Consider the following 15710-nt stretch of genomic DNA (forward strand, 5'->3'; position numbering starts at 1 on the left):
AAGAGTGTAGGGCCACCAGGTAAAAGCTATATAGTTTATGTAAAGAATTTTAAGAAGGTTCTTACCAGGAACCACTTACCTGTTTCTTCAAAGGAGAAATAGTTTTTCTGGATTGAGTAACTGAATTTACTAAGGAGCAAGACTTGGAACCTAGGCAGAGTAGAAACTGCCTTGTGTTTGTGTTCCAATGTTTGTGTTCTTGCTTCATTGCCTGCTTCAGTGACTTTGAAGTCCTAACTATGTGTATGTAACCTGCGCTGCTTTCCACAGCGGACCCTTCATCAGAAAGCAAGGAAGATCAGTGGATGGGGGTCACCGTGCAGAGCCAAGGTCCAGGGGGCAAAGTTGTGGTAAGTGTGGAGAAGCGTGCCCATTCCACAAGGTCTGAGTGCCTGTCGTGTGCCAGCACCAGGCCGACAGCAGTGTGCTAGGCGGGCAGGGGCTCTGCCGTGGACAGTCCAGAGAACTCGCTGCTTTATAGCAGAAATTGATGTCAAGAAGAAATCAGGCATTATTTTTTCTGTGCTTCCTAATGATTTTATTTATCTATCTATCTATCTATCTGAGAGAGAGAGCAAGCAGAGGGAGGGGCAGAGGGAGAAGGGGAGAGAATCTCAAGCGGACTCCACCCTGAGCATGGAGCCTGACTCGGGGCTCCATCCTGTGATCCTGAGATCATGACCTGAGCTGAAACTAAGAGTCAGATGAGTAACTGACTGAGCCACCCAGGCGCCCCTCTGTGATTTCTGATACACTTTGAAATAGTCATAAAACCTGCTTTTCTTTAGAGCTTTCAGACTCAAAGTACTTATTACTATACCTTCACTGAATATTCCTAAAATGCCAGCTGGTCTTTAGAATGCAGGAGAAAACTAGACGTGGTTTATGTCCCAGAAACTATGTGGCTTTTTTAGATGAGTTATAAAGAACATGGGAATGGTCATGGAAAGGAAGAGCAGGTAATTTAAAAGTCTGGTCGTTTGTTCTGAACATCTTCAAATATAAGTAGCAGTGAAGGAAGAAAGGGGTTTGTTCAGTGGACTGTGGGAGGTGGCCTTGGAAATGCCTTCCAGGCTGGATCACAATGCTCTGTCTCTATCTCTTTTAAAATCTGGTTGCTCTAACAAATTGATACAGGATTTTGGAAAAAAAAAAAATGAGAATTTTACTGAATCCTGAGTTTTGATAATTAAGAGATCATCATTACAGGAAATCAACCTGGCTGTCAAAAAGTCTATTCAGCCTGTGTTGTATGGAAAGTAACCCTGAATACCTTGTAAAATTATAAAGAGTATTTCATTTTTTCTGGCAGTGTAATTCGCTCTGCCTTTTAAAATAACCTTAATCTGAGCTTAGAGTACAAGTTAGGACTGATTATAAGGAAAAAATAGTGTGGGTAAAAGGAAAATGTCTTTGTTTTAGCTATGTCTGCCTGGTCCTAGGAAAATATGTCCATGATTTCTCCCCTCTGGAGCATAATTACAAATTTTCACCAACAGACTAATGGGGAAGTTCATATGGCCAATAAAAGCCCATTAAGAAAATGAGAGATGATATTTCCCATTGTTTATATGACAGGTCAGTTTACAAATACATTGCCTGTGGATTACAGACTGGCATTCAGTATTTGGACTGGAGCATTATCCTCCAGGCGAGAATAAGACAGAAGTCCTAGTTCTGATATGCTAGGTTGTGGTCCCCTCGTGCCACTTTGGAGAACCGTTGCTGGTTTTGGATCCCATTCCAGGATGAGGGACATGTTTAGCATCCTATTTAGAATTAAGCTCTCTTTATTACAAATTGATAAAATGGTCACGAATAAGTGTAAAGTCTGTAAAAATGAATGGGCTGCTTTATTCCATCTGTTTGCAGACATGTGCTCACCGATATGAAAAAAGGCAACATGTCAATACAAAGCAGGAATCCCGAGATATCTTTGGAAGATGTTATGTCCTGAGTCAGAATCTGAGGATTGAGGATGACATGGATGGAGGAGACTGGAGTTTTTGCGATGGCCGATTGCGAGGCCATGAAAAATTTGGTTCTTGCCAGCAAGGAGTAGCTGCTACTTTTACTAAAGACTTTCATTACATTGTGTTTGGAGCCCCGGGCACTTACAACTGGAAAGGTAGGACATGTATTTATAGCAATAGAGATTAGAATGACTGCATAATTTCTGTTACACGCACCATGATTGAGTACATTTGAAGTTAAAACAAAAATGTTACAAGGCACTTGTATATTACAGAAGTAAGGTAGGGTTTGTAATCTCTCAATTATATGATTTCGAAAACAGTGGTAGAAATGTATATTGGAAGATATGTTTCCCCTCTCAGTATTTTGCATTAATACAAGTAGTTAACTTTTTTCTCTAAGAATATAATAATTAACATCCATAGTTTTTTCTGTTTTGTATTTTCCTGTTTCTTGAGGCTGAAAGTGTTTCAAATTTTAATGCTGGGAAACATTTCATTTTAAAGTAGTGATCTGAAAACAAAATAATTGCATGGTGTCATGTATAAGTAACAGTATATTAATATAGACTTTTTTTTTCATTATATCTTAAGAGGCTATGTTTTGCTAGTAAAGCAGAAAAGTTAGAAGGGTAGATGACAAATTAGGGCATTGTGAGATGATAAATTTTGATAATTTATGGGAAAGTTGTTTAATGGTATTGTTTAATTATGATTGTGATGTGGGTAAAAGGAGACACTGGGTGGGAGTGAGGAGAAGGGCCCTCAGATTGACTGAGTTTAACTTCTCTCAAGACATTAGGCTGGCACAGAAAATCACAGTGTTACAAAGGACAGTTAACTCTAACGCATAATGAAGAGAAATGCATGGGATTTAGACATCATTTTTCTGAGAAATTTATTAAAATAAATGTGTTATAACATTTTCTGTAGTTAAGAAAAACTTAGGAGGGGCACCTGGGTGGCTCAGTGGGTTAAAGCCTCTGCTTTCGACTCAGATCATGATCCCCGGGGCCTGGGATCGAGCCCCACATCGGGCTCTCTGCTCAGCGGGAGCCTGCTTCCTCCTCTCTCTCTGCCTGCCTCTCTGCCTACCGGTGATCTCTGTCAAATAAATAAATAAAATCTTTAAAAAAAACAAACAAACCAAAACTTAGGAAAATTTTCCCCTTTGCACTCAAAAAACTCCCAAGTTTGAATTCCTATTAGAAATAATCCTTGAGGAACATCTTCCCCTTTATATCAGCCATAGTAACCTTTGGGAGGAATTTCCTTTGGCCTCCCCACTCCCAATATAACAGTATTTGTCAGGTTATGTCGACCTCATCCAAATAACACATAGAATTTAGAAATAGTTTTGTCATAGCAAGAATAGATGCCATTTATGGTTAAAATAACAAAAGCACCCACCAGTTATGTATGTATATGTATTTATGGGAAATATCTTTTACCTGCTTTATAAACCCTGATTTAAAATGTTACCATTTTTAAAAAGTCACATAGTGGGCTTACTGTATGAAATCTTCTCTTTTTAACTGTTAATTTTGAAAATTTTAGAAAGATGAAATCTTGGTTCAGGTGGTTTGGAGAAAGGATCAAAACATTTCAGCGTTACACTCTAGTAAAGTAGGTAAATTGATTGTAGGATGACAGACAATATAAAATACATCAGACTCCTATTATTTCTAAAAAGTTACTTTCTCTAGATTTAGTTAACGAAGTAAACATTTCATTTTCCATCCGGTTTTGTGGCATTACAGAGGATTCCTAAAAATGCATGGGGCATTTTTTTTTTTTCATTACTAGAACAAACTTCTTTGTAAAAATTCACACAAACATGATTCTTTAAACTTTCATAACCTCAAAAGCCCTCTATTTCCTCTGCCCTTCTTCCTCCAGACTCTTCTTCTTGTCCTTATGAACATGAGGCATGTGTATTAGGAACCATCTCTTTTATTTTGTTCCATCTTCATGGTTTTTTGTTGTTTTTTTGCCATTTCATTTCTTTAGGCATCGTTCGCGTAGAGCAAAAGAATAACACTTTTTTTGACATGAACATCTTTGAAGATGGGCCATATGAAGTTGGTGGAGAGACTGACCATGATGAAAGTCTAGTTCCTGTTCCCGCGAACAGTTACTTAGGTAGGAATAAGCGCAGCTGGCCCCTTTCCAGATGCCTTTCCACCTTTCCAGATGCCTCAGTGAGACCCTGTCCTCCCAGGACCCTGGACCTCAAGGCTGAGCATAGGCCAGGAGGAACCAGGGGCCTGTGGCTGCGCTGATGGGAACTGGATTTAAGTTTTGGTGATCCCGAGGTAACCTGGGTGATGCTTGGGACTCTTCCCTTCTGACCTGGGCCAGCAGTGGCCTCTGTAACTGGAAACAGGCTGTTGGCACAGGGGGTGTGGGGGAGAGGCAGGGATGTCGGCAGTGAGCTGAGCTGCCTCCTCTCTCCCTCCAGTGCCTCTTTCTAGAGATACTCTTAAGAGCTACATTTATGAAGTTACTCTGAAGTGGCAGGTCAAGACCTCCAGGTCCTTCCTTGGTGACTGTTGTTCTCCAGGGGTCAGCTCTGCTTCCGGACTGGGGCCCCCCCGTCACAGGCCCCCTGGTGGGTGGCATGGTGGCTTTCCAGTGGCAGCTGAGCAGCATTGCCAGAGCAGCTTGGAGGACCCCCAGACTGTGTCTAAGTGCCAGTTCCCTAACTCCTCAGGCTCATTTGCATTACTAATGGGTGTCCTAAATTATTCATGTGCATTATGGTAATTACACAAAGGCTTTTAAAAGCTTTAATTCTTGGTATGAGTTGACATAAAGAATAATTACTGTACATTTCTTGGGAAAAAATGTAAAAAAGTCTCCTAAACCTAAATAGTGACCTACTTTTTTTTTTTTTTTTTTTTTTGAAAAGTACCCCTGTGCTAGAGATGTTACTGGAACAATGGAAGGTAAAAAGTAAAAACACAAGAATAATTCTAAACAATGTGTTAGTAAGCATATTCTAAAAATGTTTTAATTATAGAGATATGCATGAATGGTACTGTTAGTTAAAAAAAAAAAAAAAAGCACAACTTTTCAGACACTCCTTCTTCCAAATAAAAAATATGGTGTGAGGGCATCAAAGAGGGCAGAGAAAAGTTAAACTTACCACTTGTTAAGTGCCAACCATGTGCTGTATTTATTGCTATACAAGTTGTACTTGACCTTCCCAACAATTTTATAAAATCAGTATGATTAACCCCCTTTTGCTGATGGAAAAAACTGTGACCTAGGGAGATTCATTTCTTAGTCCAAGGTCACACAGTTGCTCATCCCTCAGCCAAGGAAAGAAGGGCTCGTGGAAATGAGCTGGGTATGTGAGTGCTGGGTTAGTGGCTTTGCAGGACACAAATGGGACGCAGACGCCATCCGTTTGCAATCTCAATTACTCAGTGTAAATACCATCAACACACAAGTATGTTCTTGGAATATATCTTAACAGGCAGCCTCTCATCAAATGTGTTATTTAGGGATGATTTTTGATGAGAAGTAATTTTAAATTAAAATTTAATGTAATGGTCAAGAAACCTGGTCAGGGTTTTCTGGTCAAGAAACCACCACTTTGGTCTTTAAGATAGATCCCCGTGGATTTTTACAAACAGTTGCTCTTGGAGCATTCGAGAAGTTTTGGCGTATTTTATTAAACACGTTAGCCCCTTTTAAGAGTGGGTTGCCTCAAAAGAGGCTGCCTGGAGGGGGAAAGAGTCCAGTTCGTGTTATCACATTTTTGTTACCGGTGCTGTCCGTGTGTCTGTTGTTTCAAAAAAATCAATGGGCTTGAGGAAGCAAGTGATCTGCTTGTGGTTTTGGAAGCTGGTGAGGCTGGCCAGCCAGAGGCGGGGGTGGCCACCTCGTGCAGCGGGAGCGTCGGGAGCTGGCAGGCCTCTTACGAAGCGTAATTGCTTTCTCTTCAATCTTTTCCGTTCCACACGTGTGTCCAGGCCTGCTGTTTCTGACCAGCGTTTCCTATACAGATCCTGATCAGTTTGTTTATAAAACACAGCCTCCCAGGGAGCAGCCCGGCACATCCCCCGATGTGATGATGAATAGCTACCTAGGTTTGTGACCTCTGAGATGACAAATAAATTGTCTTGGTCATGGTCATTTAAAGAATTTTTTTTTTTTGGGAAGGGATCCATACAGAGCATAAATCTTTTTATTTTCTATTTCATTTTGAGTGAAGCATGCTGAAAAGCACGCCAGGCTGAGGCTCTGCAGCCAGGTGGTTTGCAGAGCTGGATTTGATTACATCACCCTGTTCTAAACTCAGAGCTCATCATATTCTCCAACTCACTTCACAGTTTGAGAACTGCAACAGTAGTGGTGAAGCTTTTTGTAAATCACAATAAGACGGGTGAGCTTATGCTCTCCAGCATGTGCCTCCCCTCCCTATAGGAAGATTTGCTCAGTTTGAGTGGTTTTGACAGAGGCATTGGTATGCACCTGCTGGCAGATCCCGGTCTGTTATCTGAGCCCCCCAACCCCCAGCTGAGGCTTTCTAATTGGGCGCCTCACGTTTTCTGCCCTCTGAACAAGTATGTGATTATCGTCAGTGAGAACGTGCTCACCTCTATTGTTTATACGAGGTTCTCAAATACTCCATCTCACTGGTCATGGTCTTGTTTGCATGTTTGTGTCTGAGAATTAAGTTGGTCCAAAATACTGAAATGCTGTCTGTGGTAGATGAATGATATTAGCATTTGTTTTACCAAGGAGACTGATGAATGTGGAAGTTACTAATCATTACGTTATAGCAGAACCCTATAATGTGCGCTCAGGTATGTTGGTCTGTACTTTCCCATGATAATTTAGGATCTAGCTTGATCTCCTTTTACAGTTCTAGTATCAAAGTAGAGTGCGAACAGCTTTGGGAGATGCATGAGTGTTTCATGATTCAGGTTACACATACGCTAAGTAGCGCAGGTAATTTCCATGAAACAAGTCTTCATGTATGTCACAGAAAGCCATGACCCTAGCCTACTGCTTTGTACTTGGGTCAAACTCTTTCATGTTGTAAGTGTGACAGCTGCTAAAAAAGGCCTGGAAGGAGAGGGGTGGGAAGCCAGAGGCAAAGGTGGTGATGGCGTTACCGTGTTAGATGCCTCCTGAAGTACACGATGACGTGAACTATTACTTTGTTTTTCTAGGCTTTTCTTTAGACTCAGGAAAAGGTATTGTTTCTAAAGACGAGATCACTTTCGTGTCTGGTGCTCCAAGAGCCAATCACAGTGGAGCTGTGGTTTTGCTAAAAAGGGACACGAAGTCTGCTCATCTCCTCCCTGAGTACATCTTTGACGGGGAAGGTCTGGCTTCTTCATTTGGTTATGACGTGGCCGTGGCGGACCTTAACAAGGATGGGTAAGTGCGTCTTCGGTTACTTTACATCTGCCAAGAAACCGTTGGTTCTTGGGCATTTTTCAGTCTTGAGAGGAGCCATCCTTTCAGGTTCGTTGACTCAGAGAATATTTTTGCTGCCAGATCTTTACCCTTCTGCCACGTCTTTATCACTTGTATTTTGGCAGCAGACGTTCATTACCTTCCTCAGGTTATTTACATTTTCAGTTTTCCGTTTTCACTCATATTTTGGGTCTGTGAGAATTAAAATATGGAAAAACATTAACTCGAAAAATGACACCTACGTGGTTCTTCTGCTGTGGCTTCTCATGGGGCTGTGGGAGCATCCACAATGTCCTTTTAAAAACCGGGATGGGGCACCTGGGTGGCTCAGTGGGTTAAAGCCTCTGCCTTCGGCTCAGGTCATGATCCCGGAGTTCTGGGATCGAGCCCCGTATCGGGCTTTCTGCTCTGCGGACAGCTTGCTTGCTCCTCTCCCTCTCTGCCTGCCTCTCTGCCTGCCTGTTATCTCTGTCTGTCAAATAAATAAATAAAGTCTTAAAAAAAATAAAAAAAAATAAAAACCAGGATAGGCGACAAAGTAATAGTTATGTCTGGTAGTGGCAGTTTGGGGGGTGGGTGGAGGGGAGCAGAGTCTGTACACTCTCATTCCAACTTGGGGACTGTCTTCAGGTTCTTCCCGTTGATATCTTCCTGTGGGCATTCATCGTGGACTATTGTGTAAAATGTTTTACCTAAACCTAAACACTTACATACCTAAACATTACATTACCTGAACATTACATAAACATACCTACAAAAATGTTTGAATGGATGAAAAATCAATTCCAGATTTCAGGTCCTTTCTGTGTCCTGTCTCTGTATCCTTAGTACCTGGGCTGATGGCATTCTCTGTGAACACACTGGTATTTTAGCCGACGGTTCAGTTTTATCCCTCGTTATGTTTTTAGGTGGCAAGATATAATTATTGGAGCCCCACAGTATTTTGACAGAGATGGAGAAGTTGGAGGTGCCGTGTATGTTTACATTAACCAGCAAGGCAGGTGGAATAAAGTCAAGCCTATTCGTCTTAATGGAACCAAAGATTCTATGTTTGGCATTGCAGTAAAAAATATTGGCGACATTAATCAAGACGGCTATCCAGGTAATAGATTGTGAAATAGTTATGAGGCTCACAGGCTGATTATTTGATTGTCCAAAATAATGAATGCTTATGGCATCATATTGGGATGTTTGTTGAAATGTGACGTTGTCAACAGATATTGCAGTTGGAGCCCCCTATGATGATATGGGAAAGGTTTTTATCTATCATGGATCCCCGAATGGAATAAATACCAAGCCAACACAGGTAACCAGACAGCCTGGGTTTCTACAATGAGGGTCTCCGTGTTTTGCCTTGTAGTAGGATATTGGGTTTATGTGCATTTTCATGCTACTCATGTTTGATTGACAAATCTGTAATAGTATGAACTTGGTGCTTTTTAAAACATGTACCATTAGAAGATAGCTTGAAAATAGATTTAAAATAAGCACATCGTTGCATTTATTTGTAAAATTTCTTAGATAAATTGGGAATCAAAGTAGTCCAAAGGAAAAGACTCTTTTACCCAGATAGCATAAATAGATGGAAATGTGAGCTCTTTCCTTTTAGTAAGATACTAACTGGAGGTAAAATGGGCAAAACAAACCAGATGGTTGTGATGACATGGAGAATTGAGATGCCAAAAATTTAAAATTGCTTTTGAGAAAAACAAGACATTTGGAGGGCAGGTAGAGAGGTTTGGTATATAGTAAAAGAAGCTCATCAAAAATTGGCCTCTTTATCCTTTGAGAGAGAATGTAAATCAGATGACTTCTATGAGATAAAATGTATGAAGTGTTGGAGCACATGTGTGCTTAAATTTATTTATAATTTAGTATAATTTATAAGTAAACTCTTAGACTGTAGTTTATGAGGAAACATTTGGCTTTTTCAGAGCATCAGGAAGCTCATTTTGGTGGCCCATTGTTCATTCTGATGCCCTGTTCATTTCAGATTCTTGAGGGTAAATCCCCTTATTTTGGATATTCAATTGCTGGAAATATGGACCTTGATCGAAATTCCTACCCTGATGTTGCAGTTGGTTCCCTCTCAGACTCAGTGGCTGTGTTCAGGTGTGTGATCTCTGACTTCAGCTGAGTATGTTCAATATTCAGGTTTCACTCAAATTTTGACTTTTTTAATTGAAAATCCTAATACCCATATTTCAAAGTTTAAGGTTTATATGGATTTTGAAGATTTTTTTAAAAAGTGATATAACAATGTGAAAAGAACTATTTTGTAATGCCTCGCTAATTTTGAATTGAGAAAGAAATCAGAACTGGTGAAAATGTTTACTTCATAGGTACTTTTAAAACCTTATATTTTCTTAAAAGAGGAAACATAAAGTTTGATAGTACAAAGACTATAAGGAAGGAAATAAGAACCCCCCTGTCTTTCACCATCCATTAGTCAGCTCCAAAATTTTGGTTTATATCCTTTTAGTATTTTGTGTTCTGTGAGTGCATGTGTATATTTAACAAAACGGAGCTCACAGTGTACATATTGTTTTGTAATCTGCATTTGTCTGTAATGCCTAGTGGACTTTGTCCATGTCAGTGAGTTTATCATGCACAGGGCCTTTCCGCCTGTCCATGAGCACTTTTCTGCGATGAAGTTAATACTTAATACTCATCACCAGGCTCAGCCATCCCCCCACACCCTCCCCTCTAAAACCCTCAGTTTGTTACTCAGAGTCCACAGTCTCTCATGGTTCATCTTTCCCTCCGATTTCCCCCAATTCACTTTTCCTTTCCTTCTCCTAATGTTCTCCATTCTATTCCTTATGCTCTACAAGTAAGTGAATTGACTTTATCTGCTTGACTTATTTCACTCAGCATAATCTCCTCCGGTCCCATCCATGTTGATGCAGAAGATGGGCATTCATCCTTCCCAATGGCTGCGTAATATTCCATTGTACATATGGACCACATCTTCTTTATCCATTTGTCTGTTCAAGGGCATCTCAGCTCTTTCCACAGTTTGGCTATTGTGGCCATTGCTGCTATAAACATTGAGGGCGTATAATGAGGTTTTAAATGATATAGCCGTTCTTTTCTTTGGCCACAGGGGAACATCTTCCCCACCCCCCGCTGCCGCCCCCTGCCCCGTGGTTTTTAAGATGTAGTAGGCAGCTTGAGAGTATGTGAATTCTTCTCACACTGAACATAGTAAGAGGCCGAGCCTGTGTTTTGCTCCTTTTTTTCAGGTCCCGGCCTGTGATTAATATTCAGAAAACGATCACCGTGACACCAAGCACGATTGATCTCCGCCAGAAAACGTTCTGCGGGGCACCTAGCGGGATATGGTGAGCACTCCCACCATATGCACGGAACCCCCTCACTTTCATATGTCTGCTTTAGGGGGACCCTGTTGCTCTGAGGAGCCATGGGCAGCAGTGGGACAGAAATGAGCAAGGGGACAAGGAATCTGTCGAGTGAACATAGAATATTTTACTTATCAGTGGGCAGTGGGGGGATTCGAGACCTGGGGACATGGGTTTTTGTTTCTTTCTACTGCAGCGATACATCTTTTAAGGAATATTTGTTTGATTTTATATAGCCTCAAGGTGAAGGCCTGTTTTGAATACACTGCCAAACCCACCAGTTACAATCCTTCGATAAGTAAGTACCTAGTACCTTTAAAAATTATATATGTTCTGTCCACCAGGTTGAAAGTAATGCATAAGTAACAAAAACAAAACTGCTGTGGCCAACCTTGGTTCATAAATTCTTGTATGAGGCATTCAGTGGCTCTGCTGTCTTCTCTTTAATCAGGAGGGCGAAGCGCAGTGGGGAGAACTTTCCATTTGGTCCTCATTTGAATTTTCCAGAGCAGATGGTTTAGGACAGCAGGACTTGGCAAAGTACTCATTTGCTACCACAACCGTTTCCTCCATTTCTGCCTTTGAAGAGCAACATGGAAAACTGGTTTTGCGGTTGTGAGGTGGTGGGTGGTGGTTATAGGAGATGAGTCCCAGAGCCCAAGCTTTGTGCAGAACTGTTGGGTTAGTCTCTCCTTGCTGCGTCGTCCCCTCCCAGCGGCCTCCCTGGCCCAGGACATGCACACCACGCCCCTGTGGGCAGGCTCCTTGGGGACTGGAAGGCTGGTCTAGGGAATTCAGAGCCTGGGGCTCTGCTTCGGGCTGCAGCTCCGTGGCCGGCTCATCCCGCAGCCCAGCAGAGACATTGGAGTCTCCATTTCCCTATCAGGAATAAAAATGTCTCTAGTAGGAGTTCCTACATACGATTGTGGTGGAGAGCAAAGGAGATACTCTGGTGAAAGCCATCTGTCATTTATAAGGAATTATGTGGCTTCCTTTCTTTATAATCCAAACGGGCTTTTTGGCCGCATGTTTAGACAAGGCTAATGACACTCTGACGGTAGTGATCGTACCCAAAGCCTTCCGCAGTAGGTTGTAGTAAGAGCTATACGCGTTCAGGTGTAAGCAACCTGCTCCAGCTCCAGAGGGAAGATGGGGCCATGGGAATTTAAAGAAAAGTTTTTTCCCAAGGAGCAGTACAAAGATTAGGATGACCAGATGGTCCTGGCGGCCCCGTGTGATGGCGTGGCATGCCACCAACCGAAGCCTTCTGCGGGGATAGGGTGGTCTGCAGCTTTTATTTTACCTTGACATAATGAGTTTTCTTAAGTTTCCTTTTTGTTATGTAAAGTATTACTCTGTTTTCTTTATTAAAAAGATACAGCTTTTCATACTTCCAAATTTGGCAAATAAGTCTGGCTTCCCCCAGTTCACCCTGTCATAGCCTCCTTTTCCTGTTTTAAGCCTCCATCTTCCCCTATTTTAAGCCGTCCTCAGGCAGTTGCTTTGCCTCCCTGAGCTTTTTGGGCCCATCTGCAGGGCTGTGTTCTGCTGGAGCCTCTCCCAGGATCTGCCCACCTTGTCCGACCTGTGCTTGGTGTTGCTGTATCACGGTTTGTGCACAGGGCGGTGGTGGCCTCTCACTTGCCCTTTTGATGTGGCTGGTATTTCACTGAGTACTGGAAACAATTCTTGGGGTGGCTTTCATTGAGAAGAAAATGTTTTCTAGGATTTCTCACACTCTGTTATCCTGTTAGTATATTTTGTGTGATTTTTACCCAGACACCATACTTTACACTTGCCTTTTGTATAATGGGTGTTTGACCATTGTGTTTCGAGTAGACTAGAGAGACAAGGAGAAATTGTGATTCTTTGACTAGGTGAGGAGAGGAAATGGGGAAATGTTTTTGTTTTATGAGTCTGTCATTTACCCCCACCACTCTGACCGTAGACGTGATGAAATCTCATCAGAGCCGTCCTTGTCTTCCCCTACATCAGTCATTTCCATAAAATTACAGACGTTGTTCTAGCTTTCACGTACCGTTTGATGCCCTGTGTATTAATTTCATGTTCAGTAGCTACACTGTTAACCAAGTGTTTAACAACTCTGTTAGCCTAGTGTTTACTGATGGCCTATCATGAATAGAACTTTTTTTCTGTGAAGACAGTTAGAGGGACCCTGTATTTCCTTGCCTGTACTTCCACAGCACTGGGAAATTCTACATCAGATAGGACTTCCACTGAGCTGCATAAGTGAATCCATCTAAAATCCGTTCCCGGTGTCTGAGAATGTGAGCTTATTGTTTGATCAGGCCCTTTTAACTCGGTGGTCCTCGGTTGTGGTGTTGCCTACAGACAGATATTTATAATTGAGCCTTAATGAGTATTCTACTGGCTTGCCCCTTAAAAGGTCAGCAAAGGCAGCCGGCAAGGATTTTAAGATAACGTGAACTGTCTGGGGGGTCAGGGAAGGTTAGAGTGGGCTTGGTAGATAAATGGTTTTAACACACCCACACCCTCCCCTGCTTTTGCCGTGAGGGGCGCTCAGCACTGAGCCTTGGTCGGGTTCACTGTGGAGTTAACAGGTCGTTGATAAGTGGATGATGTCAAGGCTACAAGGCTAAAATGGAGGCACATTCCATTTGGCAGAAATTACTACTGAAACTGTTAGTGTTTCTAAATTTTGGTCTTGCCGTAGCTCAGTAGCTGTTGTTTTGGCGTAAGGATAACATTCTGTGGTCTGTGTGCATGTCTCTTTGTGCACCGGTGGGTATGTGGGTGTGGTGCAGTCCCTCCCACTTCTAGTCAGCTGTTCTAAAATCATACTTACAGCAGGTGTTGTCCCTTTGCCGGGGAACACAGTGGCGAGCAGACTGATGGGGTCCCTGTCCACGCCTTTGCCTGGGGAAGATGGTCGGGCAGCCCCAGTGGCTAAGTGTAGTGAGTAGGGAAATAGAATACTGGCGTCCCCCCAGAGGAAGTGATGTCCACACTGAGATCTCAGGGAGGAGTGAGTTAGGCAGTGGGGGGAGGTAGAGAGGGCCAGGGCCCCGCTAGCGGAGGAAGAGAGTGACTCAAGCAGAGGCCCGGAGGAAGTGGAAACCTGGACGTCCAAGAGGCTTCGTAAAGCAGTTGTCTTGTGTGTTTGTGACAGAGACTTCGAAGCTGGTGCCGCCCCATCCCTCGCTGTGTGATCCTGGGCCAGTCCTCTAGCTCTGTGGGCATCCATTCCTCACCTGCAAGAAGAGGGTGTTAAAATAGATGCTCTTTAAGGCCTCTTCTGAACTCCACCGTGCATATTAGAACATGGGTGGTTCATTTTCTGGAGAAGATTTTTTTTTTCCCCTTGAAGCTGCCTTCTGTGGCCCTATAAGCACTTTGGTTTGCTTCCCCTTCTGGTGGTTAGTGAGTGATGGATGAATGAATGTAAGTAATTTAAATGTTACCCCATAAAGAAACATAGTAACTACATCCAGCAAAGAATGTGTTCTGAAGCCGAGAAATGAGATTTTGATCATCCAAATCCTGGCTTGCCTTCGAGCTCCATCAGTAGAGGCAATCAAGAACAGGAGGTGTCTTCTAGACCTTTGGACGTCAGAAACTTTGGTGTGGGAGACATGGTAGCTGGCAAATGGGTCCTCTAGCCTCGAAAAGGAATGTGTTTTACCTTTCAGTTCTTTTAAGTGAGAAGTCTCCGCTTGTTGTCAAAAGACTTCTCTATCTCTCATACGTATTATTGCCGTTTCAGACAACTGTCCATTATCCGTGCTTCTTAAACTTTAATGGGTCTAAGACCCACCTGATGGTCCTGTTAAAATGCAGATTCTGGTTAAGTAGGTCTGGCTGGGGCTTAAGGTTGTCACTGACCAGCAGATGCGAGGAGAAGCTGCCACTGCTCTCCAGGTGTGGGGCCCCGTCAGGGACAGACTGCTGGATGTGAGTCGGTGCAGGCCTTTCAGGAGTGCTGGGTCCCTGTTCTCTTTAGTGCTCCGAGTGCCTGAAGTGGAGCCAGAAATCCTTGGATGCCGCTCAGAGGTTCTGACTTGTTCTTGGGCTCCCCCAGGTGGCCCAATGGAAATTTAACTTCACAAACTCTTGACAGCAGCAGGCAGGAAAGGACAGCTTGATCTGAAAGGCCGTAGCGCAGGCAAAATGTACATTACCAGGAAATGTGATCAGCAAGAAGGGCAGTGGGAGACGGAGTCTATGAGGGATTAAAATAACATCAAAGGGAACTCACTGTCCTTACAGCTGAACTGTATGTGGATATACTCTGAGTTCAGAGGATTTTGTTCATTGTATCTAGCCATTTTGGGCACGCTCGAGGCTGAAAAGGAGAGAAGGAAATCTGGGCTGTCATCAAGAGTTCACTTTCGAAACCAAGGCTCTGAGGCCAAGTATACTGAAGAGGTCACTCTGACCAGGCAGAAGCAGAAGGCGTGCATTGAGGAGACCCTCTGGCTCCAGGTGAGGGCGGCCGCGCTCAGGCCGGTCATTGTAGGGGACTGAGCTGGGTTCTGTGGTGGCCTAGGGAGATCTTTGAACCTGACACCAGCGACCTCTCATTCAGGACTGTTGGGAGCTCCCCAGGAGTGTTGATACCATACTCTGCACACTTTTCAGGAGAATATTCGAGATAAACTGCGTCCCATTCCCATAAGCGCTTCGGTAGAGATCCAAGAGCCAAACACGCGGAGGAGAGTGAATTCGCTTCCGGAAGTTCTTCCCATTCTGAATTCCAATGAACCCAAGATGGTTCACAGAGATGTAAGTCTTCTGACTTGGGTGTTGCCAAAGCTTCTGCCCATTATGCAGCTACATCATGTGTCTTTGAAGGGGGAGGATTAGTGATTTGCTTTTTTAAAGTCCATTCCTTTGTGTCAAGTAAGCTTTTTAATATATGCAAAGTTCGTTAGAGATTGGTTTCCCAGCTTAACAGTGA

The 15710-nt window shown here is 42.9% G+C and overlaps 1 protein-coding gene across 3 annotated transcripts in view; it reads left to right on the plus strand.

The window, feature by feature from the left end:
• Window positions 1-15710, plus strand: part of ITGA6 (integrin subunit alpha 6) — a 72644-nt gene that overhangs the window by 36602 nt on the left and 20332 nt on the right. For 2 of the 3 annotated variants that reach the window (XM_046019043.1, XM_046019044.1), the window contains exons 3-13: window positions 271-350; window positions 1873-2128; window positions 3984-4115; window positions 7160-7370; window positions 8318-8511; window positions 8627-8715; window positions 9403-9521; window positions 10655-10753; window positions 11008-11069; window positions 15075-15235; window positions 15392-15535. In XM_046019043.1, coding sequence (XP_045874999.1) covers window positions 271-350; window positions 1873-2128; window positions 3984-4115; window positions 7160-7370; window positions 8318-8511; window positions 8627-8715; window positions 9403-9521; window positions 10655-10753; window positions 11008-11069; window positions 15075-15235; window positions 15392-15535 — 1547 coding nt within the window. Of the gene's footprint in view, window positions 1-270; window positions 351-1872; window positions 2129-3983; window positions 4116-5953; window positions 6071-7159; window positions 7371-8317; window positions 8512-8626; window positions 8716-9402; window positions 9522-10654; window positions 10754-11007; window positions 11070-15074; window positions 15236-15391; window positions 15536-15710 lie in introns of all 3 variants that reach the window. The other variant, XM_046019045.1, reaches the window with a different exon arrangement.

Source organism: Meles meles, chromosome 9 (genome assembly GCF_922984935.1).
Source record: "Meles meles chromosome 9, mMelMel3.1 paternal haplotype, whole genome shotgun sequence".
Classification (NCBI taxonomy): Eukaryota; Metazoa; Chordata; class Mammalia; order Carnivora; family Mustelidae; genus Meles; species Meles meles.